The sequence below is a fragment of the Bemisia tabaci genome, chromosome 2 (assembly GCF_918797505.1).
Source record: "Bemisia tabaci chromosome 2, PGI_BMITA_v3".
NCBI classification, from domain to species: Eukaryota; Metazoa; Arthropoda; class Insecta; order Hemiptera; family Aleyrodidae; genus Bemisia; species Bemisia tabaci.
Genome location: NC_092794.1, coordinates 1,604,975 through 1,624,356, shown reverse-complemented (window position 1 = coordinate 1,624,356; position 19,382 = coordinate 1,604,975). Strand labels below are relative to the sequence as shown.

The window sequence follows — 19,382 nt, the reverse complement described above, 5'->3', positions numbered from 1 at the left end:
CTTTTACTACATATTTTACCAAATATTATTAAATAATTACCGAAGATCCTAAAATGTAGGGTAGGTGGAGGCAAAAGGTCACACTTTTCCGTTGCGGCCGTCTGTCAGCCGCCGTATCGCATGGAAATTCTGGAAATGTGGTAAAATATCAACTATAGACCCTTAGGCATGAAATGGCACACTTTCCAGAATTTTGATGCATTTCAGAAATTTTTACGAACTTTTCCGGAAGTACGGCCTCTTTCTCCATTTGTAGGGCAAAAGGCCGCACTTACGAAATTTTTGAAAAAAAATCATAAAAAATTCGAAAATGCTTTTAAAATTCTGGAAAGCGTGCCATTTTGTGCCTAAGGGTCTTCAGCACATATTTTACCACATTCCAGAAATTTTCACGCGATACGGCGGCTGACAGACGGCCGAAACGGAAAAATGCGGCCTTTTACCCCCACCTACCCTACCTTAATCGCAAGAGAATAAAAAAGAAAAAAATGTGCTCAAACCGCAGGTGGTCATTTTGAATTTTGATGTTGGCTACTCAAACTTCAAAGTATGGAAAATTAAAATCTCCAAGGATTTGAATGAGACTTGGTACCCCTAGATTTTTTGGCACGAGAAAACCAAATTCGGCATTAATAGTTTCTTGAAAGAGCCCTTTTCTTCAAAATAGCGGCCATAAAAATGGCGATTAACGGAAAAACTACAAATATGTATCTAAATTTCTCACCCATGGATTTGCATTAGACTGGTTTTCGGGACTTATTTGGCACGAGAAACTTAAACTCGTCGTTAATTATTCAAAACGCCTGTTTTTTCCGAATGGACCACTAGACAAGGTACGAATTTTAGCATTCTGATACATGTTTTTTAACCAAAATTTTACGTAAAACACGATACGCACAGCGAAAATTACCGAAATCAACTCCTTACGAAGATATTTAATGATTCTTGATGCGTGAATTCAAACCACCCGCTCATGAAAACTCAATGCTCTCCGTGATTCACATCGCGCGCTAAACGTCATCATGACAGTCTCTGCGATATTAAAATCTGGCTACCTCAATCTTGACGCTTTGGCTCAGCTATAGCAAATTGCTTATAATTTGAACAACACATGGTGGAAAATTAACAGTGCTCGATTGAGAGGCTTGCTGAAACTGTTGTAGTGCGCGATTTGACTCACGTAGAGCTTTGAGTTTCTTGTCAGCGGGCAGTTCAGAATCCGCGTAACCAATGTGAAATAAAAAGATTAATATCTTTATTAGGAGTTAGTTTCAGTCATTTTCGTTGCGCGAATCGTGTTCTACGTAAGATTCTGGTTAAGAAACATGTATCAGAATGCTTGAATTCGTGCCTTGTCTAGTGGTCTATTGGCGGCCAAAGAATGGCGACCACTGACGAGAAATGAGTATTTGAGCCGTTTATTATCGATTTTCTTTAATACAAATGCCGAATTGAGTTTCCTCGTACCGAAAACCCGGGAGGAGCAAGTTTCACCTGAATCTTGGGAAATTTTGATTTGCAATACTTACTTCGAACTTTGACCGGCCGCCATTTTGTCAAAAATTAAAATGGCGGTTGGCGGTTTGCGGGAATTTATTTTTTCATCGTCTTTCCATTGAGGTAAGTATCACAAAAGGGAGGGATACCTACTATTTGGATAAAAAGTCAGGGTCCGCAATCTTCCTGGGAGGGACTCCCGAAAATTTCAGAGAGGCTCTAAAAGTAGCTTAAACTGATCCATGATCATGCCTATAATCTTTCCTCCCAGTTGCCGTATCATAGTAAGTTAGAAAAAAACTATTAGCTTAATGCGTAGAATAATTTCAAATGAGGCAAAAATAAAAATAAAATTAAGTAAGTAAAAAATAAATGAGCCAACTGATCTATTGTCAGGGAAATTAGTTTAATCGTCATTTCACGCGTAAGTATAACTGTTTTAGAACAATAGACAGTATATTCGAGAAAGTAAACATAGAGAAGAAGATCACTCACCTGCCTTCTGACGTAGTCTACCAACCCATCCATGCATGGCTCCATGCAAAAAGAGTGTTGGCATGGTAGTAGTTTTGGGTTTCTGTACCTGTCCAGACAGATTGCACATGTTAGCAACTGCTCAAATTGCTCCATTCTGAAATTGATAAAATGAGATGGTGTGTAAGGTATAAAAGAGGAATGGTGTCATACATCCCCACGCGAAAGTGACGTATGTGCATGTGCAGTGCACAGCCCCACGTGAGTCCTTGAGCTTTCATGAGAGTTAAAATAATTTCTGTTAAAATCGACCCACTCAGCATAGAACCTTAATACAATCTTAGTATAAAATCGAACATCTTACACATCAACATTGCAGCCATATTATGTCCATCTTAGTAAGAATGAGGTAATATTGCATCAATGTTGATGTGCTACTGCCAGGGACTTGCCTGAACATTGCAGCAACATTGATAGTGAGGTTGAAGTGACATTACAATACCTAATCTTACATAATATTGATCAACATTGTTATCAGGTTGACACTTCTTGCAATCTCCTTGATTGCCGGTCTATCATGCTTACATCAATGTTGATATTGTCAGTCTTATCCTGACAATACTGATTTAACATTCCATCCATATCATTACATCAACATATGTCAGCAAATAACAACATTGCTTTAAGATATCATGCTGAGTGGGGAAGAGTCATAAGTTCTAGCATTCTTCTTCCTATTGACAGTAAAAAGACGTGAAAAGTATACTTTCTGAAGCTCTGACCCTTCATCCCAGAAAAAAGTAGGGTTAAGCACGATGACCAGTGTTCGAAACTCGCAGGTGCCAACGCGCCAAATGCGCCTAAAAAATCGACCATGGCGCCTAAAAAATGAAGGCTCTGCGCCAACGTGGCCCCTAAAAATCTGGATTTTCATAGGAAGTGACATAAAGAAAGAAAGACAAATCTATTTGAATTAAAAAAAAACTTAGAATATTCAGCACTACAAATGAAAGGTTTTTCTATGCTTCACGATTTCACTCTTAGTGCTTTTTGTCTTCCCAAAGTTACAGCTACTTATGAAAACATCTTGCGTCTAACTATTCAATAGGCAAAAAGTCAATTTAGCCCCTAAAAAATCTTCAATGGCGCCTAAAAACGGGCTTGATGCGCCACATGGCTCCTAAAACTCAAAGGTGAGTTTCGAACACTGACGATGACCTTGATACAACCAATCGCGAGTGATCGCTCTCAGCAGTTGCGGATATCTCTCTCCCACCGTGATCTATCTCTCTCGCACTTACAGATATCCCATAGGAGAAACTGGGATCAAGTTATAGCTTTTATTATTAAACTTTCAAAGCTCGCGTTTATTTCTAAGCACTCCAGACGTATGCTGCTAGAACTTATGAGTCTTAGAATTTAATAAATATCTCGTGATATTTAAAAAGGTAATCACTGATTTCGGAGCCGGATTTTAGCAGCGCGACGTGGTGGATTTTTTCGGAACTACAGCTGAAGATTCACTTTAAATGGTTCTTGTGATGGAAAAACACGGTAGCCAAAAGAATTTTGAAAAAAAAGGGGGGAGAGAATTAATCCGGCCCAACACAGAGCCTCGGTATACTTGCGATTTATTATCTTAACATGATAAGTTACAGCAATTTAATAAGGTATAATCACAAAAAATCCTTGTTTATGCGCACATGATCGGCAAAGAAAAAAGGAATAATAATATACGCCACGGAGTGTCCACGGAGGCATCATTACTATGGTGTATCAATTTTTAGGTATCTACTTGGATCCAAAAAAAAAAAATTGAGAAATCTTTTTATCAAAGATTCCGACGAAAAGCTCTCTGTAGTGTCAAAATAAATAAGTTTAGGGAGGCCGGGATAATTCTTTTTTTTGCAAATTCAAGGCAGGACGTTGCATAATGATTATGGTATCTCGTGCCCTAAACGAAGCATAGGTATTTTAATTTTTTTGTTTCAATACTGCTCTGTTTGCTGTGGCATCAATAACTCTTTGAGATTTTCTGGATTAGGTATGGCGTCTTTTTCTGTGGACATAGTCACAATTTATTTATAAACAATGTTAAACCTTCGATTATCTTTATATTTTACCTACTCAATTTACATAATCACACGCGTGGCGTTTTATTATTGTAATGTACCTACAGCTGAACTTTCTTTTCTTTACACTCTCTTAAGTCGATAAGAAGGTGGTAAAAAAGTGTTGGATCCACCCTATTTTGCAGGGCAAAGAGGACAAAATAAAGGTTCAAATACTTCAATTACCTACAGTAAAAAATGTTGAGCTCTTGTGAGTATCAGTACAATGGCTTCTGGGCCGCAAATCACGGTTGCAACTAAAATTTCTCCTCTACAATTCGATGTTGAGGCCGGTTTGGAGTTATGGTTTCCAATTGTGAGGCTGTGCAGCCAAGTCAAATCTCGACAAGATTGAAATCATGCAAATGTAAATATTAAGAAGCATTGCTAAAGCAAGATGATATGAGAGAAATGAGGATATTCGCGCTGACCTCGAGTTAGGTTAGGTTGACACCGAGACACGAGAAGGTTGACACCTTTGCAATATTGTTACATACAGTTCGGGCCACTTCTTAGTGTTTTTTTCTTTTTTTTCTTATATAAGTATATATAGTATACAAGTCTTAAAAAGACGAACAGTAAATATGGAAGATACGTGAAGGAGTTGATTTATGCTCTAAAGGAATGCCAATTTTACTAAGAATGTATCATGAAAACCATTACTGTATAGATTGTTCCTGGAGGACTTGCGAAAATTGGGTGGCTCAAGTTACCTCCAACATTCCAAAATTTTGGTTTTTCCAAAAAAAAATTGATCAAAAACTAAAATGTTCAAAATCCAATGCATGGGCATGAAAGTTGGAGGTATTTGTGAGGTTCGGCGACCGGCGAAATTATTCTGTGATTATCGATAGTCACTTTTCAAGGAGGTTATTCTCAGAGGTAGAAAAAGGGGCAAAAAATTCTAAAAACTAAATAATTTATAAAAATTTCTTATCGATGGAAAAATGTGTCTCTATACCATTGAAATTCCGCCAAGACACGCCACTATCACATCATGTTGTTGTTTTCGTTGTTTACTTTCGCGACAGTGCTGCCACAGGCAAGAGAAAAAAAAATCCCCAAACGGCTCATGTTACCCCCGAGGCTCATGTTAGACCAACTGACGGTAGTATGGAGATCAGAAAGTGGAGGGAAAATTTCGGATCTTAATTGTTGATATATGTAGGGCAAGTTATTAAAACATGTTTAACTGAGAGGGGGACATTACAAGAGATGCAGATTGGGGGTTGTATGTATGTAGGTATGTATGTATGTATGTATGGTTGGTTGGTAGATACGTTTATTTGGTGCTTTTAAAATGAGCCGTATGCGGCCTAGCGTTGTTATGAAGCAAGAAAACTTGTCGGGACGAAAAATCAGGGTGTTTTCTTTTGATTGCTGATTTGAGCCTTTTTATGATATCATAGTTTCTTTCAGCATCAATGCCTTCTTCTAAGGAATCAATGAGAAACACTCACTGAGCATCCCAAAAGACGTGCGCAAATTTTGGACACGCAGTGGCGAGAGACTGGTATGGGAAACTGATGTTACTCGGCACTTAGAAAACCAAATTTAAAAAACTGAAGCTTTTTTAAAAGCTGAGAGTATGACAATTTAAACGCTTTTTACAGATTTAAATTACCTATCTTCATTGGTTTAGAAGATATGGCAGATATTAATTTACTTCACGAATACCCCTCGTACATTTTTCTCATTTTATCGTATCTAGGTACTCAGAGTAATTTTTTTTGTTTTTTTTTTCCATCCTGTTCATTTCGCGAATTTTAGAGAATTTGAGGGATTTCAGAAAATTAACAATTTTCATGAAAATCGAGCGATATATAAATAGTCAAAGACAGCGCATTGTTCTACAGATTCGTAGGTAACGCATAAATGCGGGCTGACGCGAGGTTGCATGGCGTAGCTCCACCCGGACTCGCGACCAAACTTGCCCTCTTACGTTTCCAGTTCGTCACACAAAAAAAAATGAGATGGTATCGTTATGAAGGCTATATATAGAGAATCCTGTATCCATTTTAAGGATATGATAAGCTCTAATTGCGGTGAGAAGCAAAGAATTAGGGGCGGCGGTTAAGATGATCAAAAATTAAAAAATTCACGTTTTTTTTCTTCATAATATGGCAACTTATTTAAAGGTAAACGTAAAAATGCACTTATTTTGAAATGGTCTTTATGATAGCTTTCAAACCCAACCAAAAGTTGAACAAATGGTTGGAGAGGTACAGCGCGTTTTACACGTGTGAAGCGCGCCTGGGGCCACCAGCGCGATGAGGAGATCGCGCCCCCCGGTCAGCGCGGCGGCAGGACAATTAAATGGATCCCGTAGTATAACTACTCGTAGCACAAAAATGGTCGTTGTATCAAACTGGGCGCGAGATGATGGCTCACCTTTATTATTGGAGAGAAAAAGTCCATTTCCCTGCTCAATTAAAAGTTATTTTGATTTTAACATCTTTGGAATTTTCAAAATTTCGGTTTTTTTTTCGAAAAATTTTGGGAAAAATTATATTATCAATCGGAAATTTCGTAATGTTAATAAAATCTGGACACTTTCAGCTCTTAATTAAATATGTACGAGGGCTGTCACAAAAGAAACCGGACTTTTGTCATAACAGGCGAACCAAGCGTCGTAATGAGGTTTTCTTAGGGTTATCTGAAAGCTGATAAGCTACTGAATATGCTTGTATTTACAGAATACAATACTTCATATAGGCTTGGACACTACATGCTTTGGAATAGAAGAGAGTCAAACTGGAGTTGCCTAACTTAACCTAACCTAACTCTAACTTGTTACCTAACCCAAGTAGCAGTGATCGCGATAAATTGCGATTTAATTGGAGAATGTATCGCGATTTTATCGACGTCGCGATTTATTGCAATATTATCGGGAGAAAAATCGCGATAAATTGCAACAAAATCGCGATATTATCGAACGCGATTTTATAGAGATAAAATTGCAATAAATTGCAATTTTTCATTAACGCATGAATGACGCACATGAAAGATGTTTCTATTCCGCCGCCGCCGTTTTTACCGAGGTCCGTTGGTAACTTAACCATCTCATTTTTTTTTATCAATTATTAGTATAATGTTACAAAGACAGACTGGTAAGCTTACCTGAAAACCGGTATTTTTACTGATTTTTTCAGGTAAGAATACCACTTTTATTGGTAATCAATCCGCGGTAACTTTACCATTTTATCTCGGTAATTCTACCACAGTCGATAAAAACTATTGGCGTTTTTCCCAAGGTCCATCGGTAACTTTGCCATCTCACTATTATTGGTAATTTTACAGAGACAGAATGATGAGATTACCAATAGAACCTTATTTTACCAACCGTATTTCAAGGTATGAAATAAAATACAGAGGAGGGAAAATTTAAAAAAAAAAAAAAAAAAAAAAAAAAAAAAAAAAAAAAAAAAAAATCCAATGAAAAATCGGTGTCAGTCAACGCAAAGACATAAGTTGTGAGGTTGCGAAGCGCCGATCCATGTATAAGAGGCTTCAATTCGCACACGCAAGTCATATAGCGGTCATAGCATAGTGACAATGTGCTGGCCTTCCACCGTAGCGATTGGGGTTCGAATCCCCGCGGAGGCTCCGGGGATTTTACGCTCGTCTTCGTCAAAGGACCTGACGGCTGAACCCAACGGCAATCGGCTGACAACTTTAACCCCTTTTTTTTGGCGATTTTATCAATCGCTAGGATCATCAACATTTGAGCGATCATCCTCGATCTTATCGCGATAAAATCGCAATAAAATCGCGAAAAGATCGAGGATAATCGCTCAAATGTTGATGATCCTAGCGATTTTATCGCCGATAAAATCGAGGATAATCGCGACTTTATCGGCGATAAAATCGCGATTTTTCCGTTGAAAAATGCTACTTGGGAATTGAGGTAAAGACTTGAAACTTGGAGGATGTTCTCAGGTCAAAAGGAGCTACTTGTTAGTCTCCCTAAAATTTTCAGGGAGGCCCCTTTGAAGCAACGGGCCCCAAATTGTTTTCAATTTTTTACCTCCTTTGTGGTATCTCGTTCAAAAGAGCATAAAAAAAGGAAACTTGTCGCGCAAACCTGAAGTCCATGTCTCAAACAGTTCCAAAATGGCGGCCGGTTAAAGTTCAAAACGACCGAAAATTGGTACTTCGGTTTTCTGGGAATGGATTTACGCAAAAATCGGTATCCAGGCGTATTTTGACACGAGAAAAACGAATTTAATGTTACATTTTTAAGAAAACCAACAATTCCAAAATGGCCACCGGTTAAATTTCAAAATGACCAACTTTTTTTTTTCTAGAAATCCAATTTCACATGTGTTAATCTCATGCCAAAATACTACTGAGTCTCAAGTGTCCGCAAATCCATCGGCAAAAATGGAGTTGGCAATTTTTGGCCATTTTGGAAATTTCGGTATTTAAAAAAAAAAAAAACAAAACAAAAAATCTAACGTCGAATTCGTCTTCCTCATGTCAAAATACCCCTGAACACCGATTTTCGTACACATCCATTGGCAAAACAATCGGTGTCAATTTTTGGCCACCTTGAACTTTAACCGGCCGCCATTTTGAAACGATTTGAGATATCGACTTCGGGTTTGCGCGAAAAGTTTTTTTTTTATGCTCTTTTGAACAAATTGCCACAAAGCAGATTGAAAAAAAAGTTGGAGTCCGTTGCCTCAAAGGGGCTTCCCTAAAAATTTTAGGGGGGCTAAAAAGTAGTTCCTTTTGACCTAAGAACATCCTCCAAGTTTCAAGTCTTTACCCCAATTAGGTGAAAAGTTAAAGGGGGTGGAAGGGATTTTCGGATCACCCTGTATATGACGCTGCTACTAGGTAGGGGTGTTTCTCTAAGATATTGCACTAGCACTATGACTTTGAGGGGGCGGCGGAAAAAATATAAATCCAGCTCTGTGAATTAGTACACCTCTCTCGCTGAATCGTCTTTAACTTTCGTTTTCATTTTACTTAATTTTGATCATATTTATTGTTTCACTGTTTGCTGCAATTGAAAGTATACTTACTGGTAGTATGATTGCGTAGAAACAGAGAATATTTATGGACAATGTGTATTTAAGGCATTGTTATCCAATTTACCTATCAAAAAATTCACGAGACATAGGTACTTACATTGGCGTGCCCAACAAACCGGCAACATCGTCTTTTCTCCATTTGAACCTATGGAAATGTATCGATTTTTGGAGGGGCCAGGTGTTCTGCCAAGAATCGATTACTTAGCATAGCTTCAAATGGATGAAATCCGGTGTTGCCACTTTGTTGGATCCGCCTCGGATACTTAATAGACTTCAGTTAGCGTGGGTGTTATGGAGCATGATGAGTCAGCGTTTGTACCTCGCTACCACGCTACCGTGAGAGCAGGTTTATGGTTGGTCTTCGAACAAGGAAATTATTTTGGAAATTATGGCGGGAATTCATTGAGATGACATTATGATTGTATTTCCAAGGTCAAAAAATGTTTAAAATATTTTCTGATAATGGAGAAACTTTATTGTAAAAGTGAGCTTGTTCAGTGGTTTTTAATTCATGCACTTTTAATGCACTTAAGCGCAGAGAGTGCACTTAGTTCACAGGGATTTTCTCGGAATTTTCTGAACAATCAAATCCACAAAAAACGTGTTAAAAGTTGCACATTTTGATCTCCCATTTTGACGCGCATCGCCAAGAAAGCCAAGTTGGCGTCCAAAAATATCCCTATCGTCGCGCGGACTCGAGCTCGATCACGCAGGGCCTCTGTCACGATTTATGATTCCTGCAGCGGAAATTGACAACAGCTAGGTATACGGATAGTGAATCGCAGCCGAGAGATCAAGCCTTAGTAGCCAAAATACTAGTAGCAGCCAAACGTACTTAGTGGATACCCTATTTGAATTTTATACGGTTTTAAGTGCGTGTATCTAAATACCTAAACAGTATTTAAGTAATATGTATAAAATATAAGTGTCTGAAAGAGAGTTTGCACGCCAATTTTCATCGCTTCATCTGCAACCGTTTAAAGCATGGCCGGAGTTTTTAGTACACAGGTCATCGAGACCGCGGCCTAGGTCGGCAAAAAATGTACGAGGAGAAAAACGAAAATAGGGTGCCGCCACAAACGCCCTGCCGCAAGTGGGGCGGCGCAGGGTGGATCGAGTCAATGGAAGAGGTCGGTCAAATGGAGCATTGCGCTTCTAATTCTTCGATTCTATTGAGTATTCTCGCCCAAAAAATCTATCATAGCAAAAGACGCTACTATGACTTTTCTCGCAGTATCCATTTCTGACAGTGTTTTTCCAGAAAGCCGTACCGAAACGCTCTATTATGCGCATTTTGTCTTAGTTGACCGGCAAAAATCTACAGTACCCAAAGTCTATGGCACGAATGCGGACAAAACAAACAACGACGGATGAATCATTTCGATTTTAGCCGCCATTTTGTTGCGTGACAGCAAGAGGGCACGAGATACGACTCCCTAATACTCCCTATGCATATTCGTCTTGTTGTGACAAGCAGTTGGGCAGAAAAAATTATTAGAATCAAAAAATTACTGAAAATCAAGCTTAGATTTTAAAATTTCACGGTTTCAAGTGAAATTTCAAGTGAAATTTTAAAATATTATTTTTCATGAAATTTTCCATCTCAGATTAGGGATGTGGCCCAAAATGCTATCTCGGCTCCTGATCAATCGATCTTGCTGACTTTCGGTGGCAGGTGTTATTTTTGGACAAGAAACTAGAATTTCTAGTCAAATTTTGACAATTCGAAAATCCAAGATGGCGGATGTGGCCTAAAATGGTATATCGGCTCCTGTTCGATCGATCTTGCTGATGTTTGGTACTAGGGGGTAATTTCGGACGAGATACTAGAATTTCTAGTCAAATTTTAAAAAAGTGAAAATCCAAGATAGCGGATGTGGCCTAAAATGCTATCTTGGCTCCTGTTCAATCGATCTCGCTGATTTTTTGTACCATGGGGTATTTTAGGACGGGGAACTCGAATTTCTGGTCAAATTTCGAAAATTTGAGAATCCTAGATAGTGAATGTGGCCTAAAATGCTATCCCGGATCGTGCTCGATTCATCGTGGTGAATCTTGGCACCAGGGAGTATCTAGGGACGAGAAACTCGAATTTTTGGTCTAACTAAAAAAATTGCAAAATTCAAGATGGTGAATGTGGCCGAAAATGACCTACTGAGGGGATCTTTGATTCTTCGGAGACGCGCGTTTAAAGGGGAGCTCAGAAGACGCAACCTCAAACTTGTTTTTCGTGGACTGAAATTCGACAAATATCGGCGAAAATTCTTGTAGCTTATGAGTAGTAAACACTTCAAAAAAAAAAAAGAAAAAAAAAAAAAAAAAAAAAAAAAAAAAAAAAAAAAAAAAAAAAAAAAAAATTCCTGAACATGCTCATCGTCAATATTTGAAAAAATTTCAAATTTTCGCAATTCGGCTAGGAATTTGAGTTTTCCGTTCAAAATTACCCCTCGAACCAAAAATCTGCAAGATCGATCGAACAGGAGCTGAGAAGGCATTTTTGAATTTTCGAAATTGGACCAGAAATTCGAGTTTCCTGTCAAAAAATACCACCTGATACCTAAAATCAGCAAGATCCATCGAACAAAAGCCGAGAATGCCGAGATAGCATTTTGCCGTCCTGCCTATACAGTGTGTTTCAGACCACCCGTACTAGGCCTTTTTCTCGGTTGGTATAGGTCGCACGAAGTAGGAGACCGCGGGGATGAATAGGGAATTGACCCCAAGGAATCCGAATTTCGTGGTCCCGAAACCCCCCACCCCCACCCTCCCTTGGGGGGTAAAGGGGGGGTCACGATGCTAAAAGTCACTGCTTCCGACCGATTTGCGGATAGATCGCATCAGAATTGAAAAGCACGGAAAATTTCACGTGGAATCGACCCCTAGAAATCCAAAATCGGACCATCCAAGGCCCAAAAATGACCCCCTAAAGAGGGGAGCAGTACCCTCCTCCATAATTTCTCTTTGGTCTCAAAATTGACGTAGATTCTCCAGAAAAATATAGTTTCCCAGGTAATTGACCACGAGAAATCCAAATTTCATGGTCCCGAAGCTCCTCTAGCCCCCCTTGGGGGGTAAACGGGGGGGGCCCAATTTTAAAAATCGGGGCTCCTTTCCGAATCGCAAATTGATTGCATCCAAATGGAGGAGCAAAACACATTTACATCTTAAGTGACTCCTAAGAGTTCTAATAGACCCCCTGAACGGCAGAAAGTAACTCCCTGAGGAGGGGGGGCTTCGCCTTCGCCCAAAATTTCTCAAGATTCCTCTTTGGTCGCAAAATTGAGGGAGTTACTTTCTGCCGTTCAGGGGGTCTATTAGAACTCTTAGGAGTCACTTAAGATGTAAATGTGTTTTGCTCCTCAATTTGGATGCAATCAATTTGCGATTCGGAAAGGAGCCCCGATTTTTAAAATTGGGCCCCCCGTTTACTCCCCAAGGGGGGCTAGAGGAGCTTCGGGACCATGAAATTTGGATTTTTCGTGGTCGATTACCTACCTGGGAAACTGTCTTTTTCTGGAGAATCTACGTCAATTTTGAGACCAAAGAGAAATTATGGAGGAGGGTACTGCCCCCCTCTTTAGGGGGTCATTTTTGGGCCTTGGATGGTCCGATTTTGGATTTTTAGGGGTTGATTCCACGTGAAATTTTCCGTGCTTTTCAATTCTGATGCGATCTATCCGCCATTCGGTCGGAAGCAGTGACTTTTAGCATCGTGACCCCCCCTTTACCCCCCAAGGGAGGGTGGGGGGGGGGGTTTCGGGACCACGAAATTCGGATTCCTTGGGGTCAATTCCCTATTCATCCCCGCGGTCTCCGACTTCGTAGTACCTATACCATCCGAGAAAAAGGCCTGGTACGGGTGGTCTGAAACACCCTGTATTCCGAATTGCAAAATGGGAAATCCGAGTTTCGCATTCCGCAATAGGGCACCATAGTATAGGTCCCAATTGCAAAATGAACCTCGCGTGATCCTGCGACGGAGAATTTTTGCGGGGTTGCTGAAGCGGAATAAAAATCGTTTTTGAGGATTTACTTTTTTTCAATAGTAAGTAAATACCCTCCTGATACGGAATTCATCATAGAAAAAAAAATTAAAAAAAAATTAAATAAATAAAAAAAAAAAATAGAAAATTTGACCCTAGTTTCTTTTTGCATAAAGCTGGCAAATTATACAGCCGAGCTTTGGTTCCTATAGCCGGAGTACCTATACAGGGTTATCCAAGCGTCACCTACCATCCCTGTAACTTTTTTCCTAATTGAGATAGAAGTTTGAAACTTTGGCAATGTCCCTCGGTCTAAAGTAGCAACTATTTGTACCCCCCCAAAATTTAAGGGGGGGGAGTCTTCCCTAATGGGGGTGGGGGGTAACTTTTTTTCAAATGGCAACCGCCCTTTTGCGATACCTCATTCGAAACATAATAAAAAAAGAACATTTTTGGCGCAAATCGTATGTCAAAATGTTGATTTTTGACAAAATGGCGGAAATTTGGCATCTCCGTTTTGTATCAGCGGATTGGTCTGAAACTAAGAATCCCAAGGTTTTCCGGGACGAAAAAAACTGCTCTGGCATTAGTTTCGCAGAAGAGTCAGTCTTTTTCAAAATGGCGGCAGTTAAAATGGCGGCTTGGAGCGGGAAGTGGATATTTGGGCTACTTTTCGTTAGATTTGTATAAGACGAAACACGTGGTAACCGGGAGTGTTTCGGCACGAGAGGAACAAATCTTTCATTGGATTTTTAAAATGTCGAAAGACTTTAAAATGGCGGCGAAAAAATTCCGGGAAATCCATATCACGGCTGTTTACCGATGGATTTGCCCGAAAGTCGATACTCGAGGAGGTTTTTGACTCGAAAAAAATGAGTCTTTCATTAGATTTTTGAAATACATCAAAAATGGCGGCGGAAAAATCGGTGTTATGGCCGGTGATGTCGATTTCCCGGCATTTTTTCGCCGCCATTTTAAAGTTTTTCGAAATTTTAAAAATCCAATGAAAGATTCGTTCTTCTCGTAACGAAATACCCCCGGATACCAAGTCTAACACAAATCTAACGATAAGTAGCCTAAATATCCACTTCTCGCTCCAAGCCGCCATTTTAACCGCCGCCATTTGGAGAAGGACTGACTCTTCTGGAAAACTAATGCCAAAGTCGTTTTTCTCGTCCCGGAAAACGTGGGGATTCTGAGTTTCACACCAATCCGCTGATACAAAACGGAGATGCCTAATTTCCGCCATTTTGAACTTTGACTAACCGCCATTTTGTCAAAAATCAACATGTTGACATGCAATTTACGCCAAAAATTTTCCTTTTTTATTATGTTTCGAATGAGGAATCACAAAAGGGGGGTAGTCATTTGAAAAAAAAATTAGCCCCCACCCCCCTTAGGGGCGGGGCCGCCCCCCAAAATTTTGGGGAACCAGAAAGTTGCTACCTTAAACCGAGGAACATTACCAAAGTTTCAAACTTCTATCTCAATTAGGAAAGAAGTTACAGGGGTGGTAGGTGACTTTTGGATCAACCTGTAATAGCATATCGCCTGACAGCAGGGGCGGACTGGCCATGGGGGCGGGGAGGCGATCGCCTCCTAACAATTTGCCACGGAGGTCCTGAAGGGGCTCCCGCGGCGAATTTTTTTCGAGTTATGGTTTTACCTCTGTAATGTTGTAATTTTTTTATCCTATTCAGTCACTAAAAGGTCCCAAAATCCTTGAAAATTTGTCTCTAAGTGACATGAAAGGTCGTCTAAAGCTTTTGTGATGAAGGGGCCCCCGAAGAATCCTGAGAATGGGTTATTTTGAAGTTCAAATACTGTAGAATTTGACTCCAATAATGCATAAAATTGCGTTTAAAAAGTGTGTAATTTTCCACATTTTCCGGGGGAGGGCCCCCGGATCTCCTTAGAGGGGCCCCCGAACGACAGGAGGGGCCCCCAAAATCTAGGTCGCCTCCTAACTTTTCGACTTCCAGTCCGCCCCTGCCTGACAGTAGCTTTATCGCCATCGGCTAAGGCTGTAAGAAATTGTATAGCCGGCTAAAGAAGCCATAAGAAATCTTACAGCCGGCTGTAGGTCTGTTGTATTTTGAAACACAAATCCTACTGCAATTTTTATCAAGGTAGTCACTGTGTATTCCCGGAGGGTTCTATTGTCGTCTCCTTTTTAGTGGAGGTACCAAATACGTAAATAATTTTCGCCTCAATAATCAAATGGTTTTTTAAGGAATTTCGACTACTACTACCCAAGCAGTAGAGGTAAAAAAACTTGCAACAAAATCGTTTGATTCTGGCAAGTAATAGATCGACGTGCAGATTGTTTACTCTTTCCCCCGAAGGAGCTATTATTGTTGGAACTAGTTGCAATTAAGTTGGAACTTGTGTCAACTTCAAAGTGTTGCTGGTTGCCTCTCTTGCAATTTTATGGATGGCGAGAATATTGCAAATTGTTGGTACTTACAGAGTCGAAAGAAGTTCCAACTGCTTGCCAGTGCTACTGAGATTTATGGTAGGTAAAAACGTGAACTTTCAAGAATTCTACCAACGCTGGAAAATTTCGGAAAACTTGGCACGCCGTTGAAAATTCACATTTTTAAGCATTTTCGCAACGTTGGTATACTCAAGAATTTTCTGAGATTTGCCGCGTTGATGTATTTATCCAGACTTTTCGAGAATCTGGTAACATTGGTAAAAATCCACTCTTTTCGATATACGTACCTAATGGGCCTGTTGCACCATTTTTTTTTATTGTTTTAATCGAAAGAACTAAGGCTCCTGATGTCACAGGAATTTTCCCGGAGTTTTTTGATCACCGGAAACCTCCAAAAAATCAATTTAAAAACGCCTCAAAAGTTGGATTTTCAAAACGGTCACTCTTACGCGAACGGATCCGCCATACTTTGTGACGTGAAATGGTTCGACAGACCACTACACACACAACAACACTACATCACTTACAATGTATTTTCCCATAAGGAATTGGCAGCCGCTTTTCAAATGCAAATATCGAGTCAATGTATGATTTTTTTGAACAAAATGGAATTCAGAAATGGATTCCTCGTACGTTGAAATGGTTAAAACCTTCATTAGATAAAGAAGAACCGACGGGATAAACCCTATTTTTAGGGAAGACTGTAGTCAATGTGCGATTGTTTACATCTGCTTAGTGATAGGTAACAGACATGGACACTAGCTCAATATTTAGCAATTTTCATGAGTTTTTACTTTTTTGTCACTATTTGAAGGTAAGTTTCTTTTGTAAATCAATTGTTTAGTGCCTTAGGATCATGTTAAAAGCTGTAACGGTACACATTGTTACTTATTAATTCAGAACACACTCCGGCAGTCCAACGCCCAAGGAAGGTTTTAACCATTTCAACGCACGGGGAATCCATTTCTGAATTCCATTTTGTTCAAAAAATCATACATTGACTCAATATTTGCATTTGAAAAGCGGCTGCCAATTCCTTATGGGAAAATACATTGTAAGTGATGAAAAGACCAGGTCTGTCAAACCATTTCACGTCACAAGTATGGCGGATCCGTTACCGCGTAAAAGTGACCGTTTCGAATGGGTCGGTTCCAAAAACAGCTTTTTTTGAGTTTGAGAGGTCATTTCAAGTTTTTTTTAGTAGCGCCATCGTTCGTTTCGTGAAATTTGCCATAGGAATTAGGCCTTAATTTGCAAATCCCCGCACCTTGCAACAGGCCCATTTTGGCACCATTTGTAAAATTTTAAATTTCCGTCTTCCACAACGTTAGAAAAATTCATTGTTTCCGAGATTTCGGCCGAGTAGTTGCATGTCCCGACTTTTTGAGAATTTTGGCGTCGTCCGTAAAATTCGAAACTTTCACGTTTGAAAAACAACCCTTTTTGAGAATTTTGGCAAAGTTGCGGTAAAATTCGCGAAATTTGACATGTTGACGAAATTGTTTAACATTTCTAAACATCCTGACAACGTCAAAAAGTTGCAAGATTCGTGCAATACAATTGCTATAAGTTGCAACTTTTCTTCCGATCAGATCGCCGAAAATCGGCACTTATCGACCACAAGTTGACAGAGAGTTGCAACTTATTGGTTTCAACTTTTAACCAACATTGTTTCAACTTCTTGCGACTTTTAGGTACACTGAAAAATGCTCATAACAAGTCACTCTTATGGCGCTCCTATGCCCCCTGCGCAGTGCAGTTGCAGGAATTTCCTTACCTTAAATAAAAGAGATCGTTGTTCCTTTTAGTGTCAAACACATAGTTTTAAATGAAAGCATTTAGATTATCGTGGTAAAGCGGGATTCCGAATCGGAGAAACTCCTTTAGGAAAGGCTTTTTGTAAGACCTACATGGTAAGCTCTGTAGCTGTAAATGGACTTGTGGCAAGTGACAAAGTCACACCATCACCCGTTGAAGTGTGATTTCCCGTTAACGGGAATTGGCAATAATAGCTAGTGTCGCCAGTTAAGTTTTTAGCGGTTTTAAATGTAAAGGTAGGTACAACTATGTGATTGAAGAAGAATACAATTTATTGTTGTTGAAGATCGTTTAAGCTTCGCGTCTAAGACAGAGAAACCCGGGATTTAACAGGGCATGAAAAATTTCAGGGAAAATCAAGGAATCTGCTCTAGAAACCGAGAATCTCTTCTTTTGCCGCCTAGAGACCATTTTTAAATTAGTCGGTCCACTCTAAGGCAACTAAATATAGGTACTTAGCTTTTGACTCGCTTATAGTGAGTTACTATACGGGCAATTTCTGCTTATATTTAAAATGCAGAACTTAAAAGTCACTAAACATGCTCATTTTTAGTTATTCAGGTGGTAAATTGTTGATGCTCTGGTGATGTTTTGTATCTTGTTGCGGGTTTGGGAACTCTCTTCCTTTGTTTGTACATGACTAGTAAAATTGTATTGTTACAACAATTGTTGTTATCAATACGATGGTTGTGTGGATCAACAACTTTGGGGTGCTCCTGGTCATACAGTAATGTAGATATGACCCTGGACTAATGTTTGCCCCTTACTCAACAATGTTGAGTTTCGATCTTTAATCTACAGCGGGAATTAGCGAACTTGGAGATTGGAGATATCGAACATACTTTGCTTTTATACTCGTTTCACTTTGAACTCATACCAGAGAAAGGATCCATAACGCTTAGAGGTACAAGTCAGCTATTTCTTCCCAGAAAAATTCTTATTTGTAAAATTTGTATAAAGCTGAGAGGATCTGAAAGCCAACATTGACCATTCAACTTGACCAAGTGAAGGGAATATTCCACCTTATCTTAATTGAAAATTTATTTTAGGATTTACAGGACAGATTCTTCGGTAAGCAGCGATTGTGCCTCGGCGTACCTATAGTAGATCCATCGGGTGCCGAAATTGGAAACTGTAAGTACCTACTCGTGAGTAGTAATTTAGCAAAAAATTTTCAACACCTTCATTTTCTTCCTTCAGGTATAGATTCACCTTAAGCTGAGCACATTTTGCCTGACTTGAAACTTATGTATAAATGTAGGAGTGGGTAACTAAAATTCTGTAACCTTCTCGCTAACCAAACGACTTTTCAACGAACAGCCAAAATTACTAGCTCACAGCAGAACACTTACCTTTCGACATAAAAACTTGATCATCAGGACGTCAGTTTCTTACGATCAAGCACGGCAGTGCTAATGAACAAAACACACACACACACACACACCCTCCCTCACCCTCACATGTCTACATGAACAAAAGAAGAACAAAAAAGTCCAAGAATTGTCACTAAAAGATTGGACCGGCAGAAAGCCGTCACTAGAAGGGCGAAGAAACTATTTCAGCGAAACGTTCAAGCATCCTCCAGATAAGACCCACGAGGTGAGGTTAAATTTAGACATCCCTCCGCTCCTCGCTATCAACCACCTCCACAACAGGGGTTTAACAAGTCGTCAATCTCTCCACGGAGTTCCGAACTAATTTCATTTCACTCGCAAAGTATTATGATTTCTAGACGTTGCGCACAGTGTCATCTTTGCGCCCTTGGAAGGAGACACGAATAGACGACTCCTACTACCGCCACGGTCATTGCGATTTTCTCAATCTCCCACTTGTAGATGTATGACAAATATCACTTTATCGCCCTATCCCCTTACTTATTTCATGCGACGTGAACGTTGATATGTTGGTTAGTAGTGACGAAGTCGTTGCCCCAGCTGTGCCGGACAGTGTAAAAACAGGAGTAGGTAACATACAGGACTGTTTCTAACGTAAATTTCCTTCCTACGTAGGTACATACCTAGCT

General features: G+C 39.7%; 1 protein-coding gene across 5 annotated transcripts in view; it reads right to left on the bottom strand.

The window, feature by feature from the left end:
• tn (tripartite motif containing protein thin) overlaps positions 1–19,005 on the bottom strand; it is a 155,420-nt gene extending 136,415 nt beyond the window's left edge. The window contains exons 1-2 of one of the 5 annotated variants that reach the window (XM_019049865.2): positions 18,712–19,005; positions 1,993–2,128 (exon numbers count right to left, since the gene is read on the bottom strand). In XM_019049865.2, the coding sequence (XP_018905410.2) occupies positions 1,993–2,127 (135 nt within the window). In that variant the 5' untranslated portion in view covers position 2,128; positions 18,712–19,005. The remainder of the gene's footprint in view (positions 1–1,992; positions 2,129–18,711) is intronic. The other 4 variants (XM_019049864.2, XM_019049867.2, XM_019049868.2 and 1 more) reach the window with 4 other exon arrangements.
• Positions 19,006–19,382: the final 377 nt, after the last annotated feature.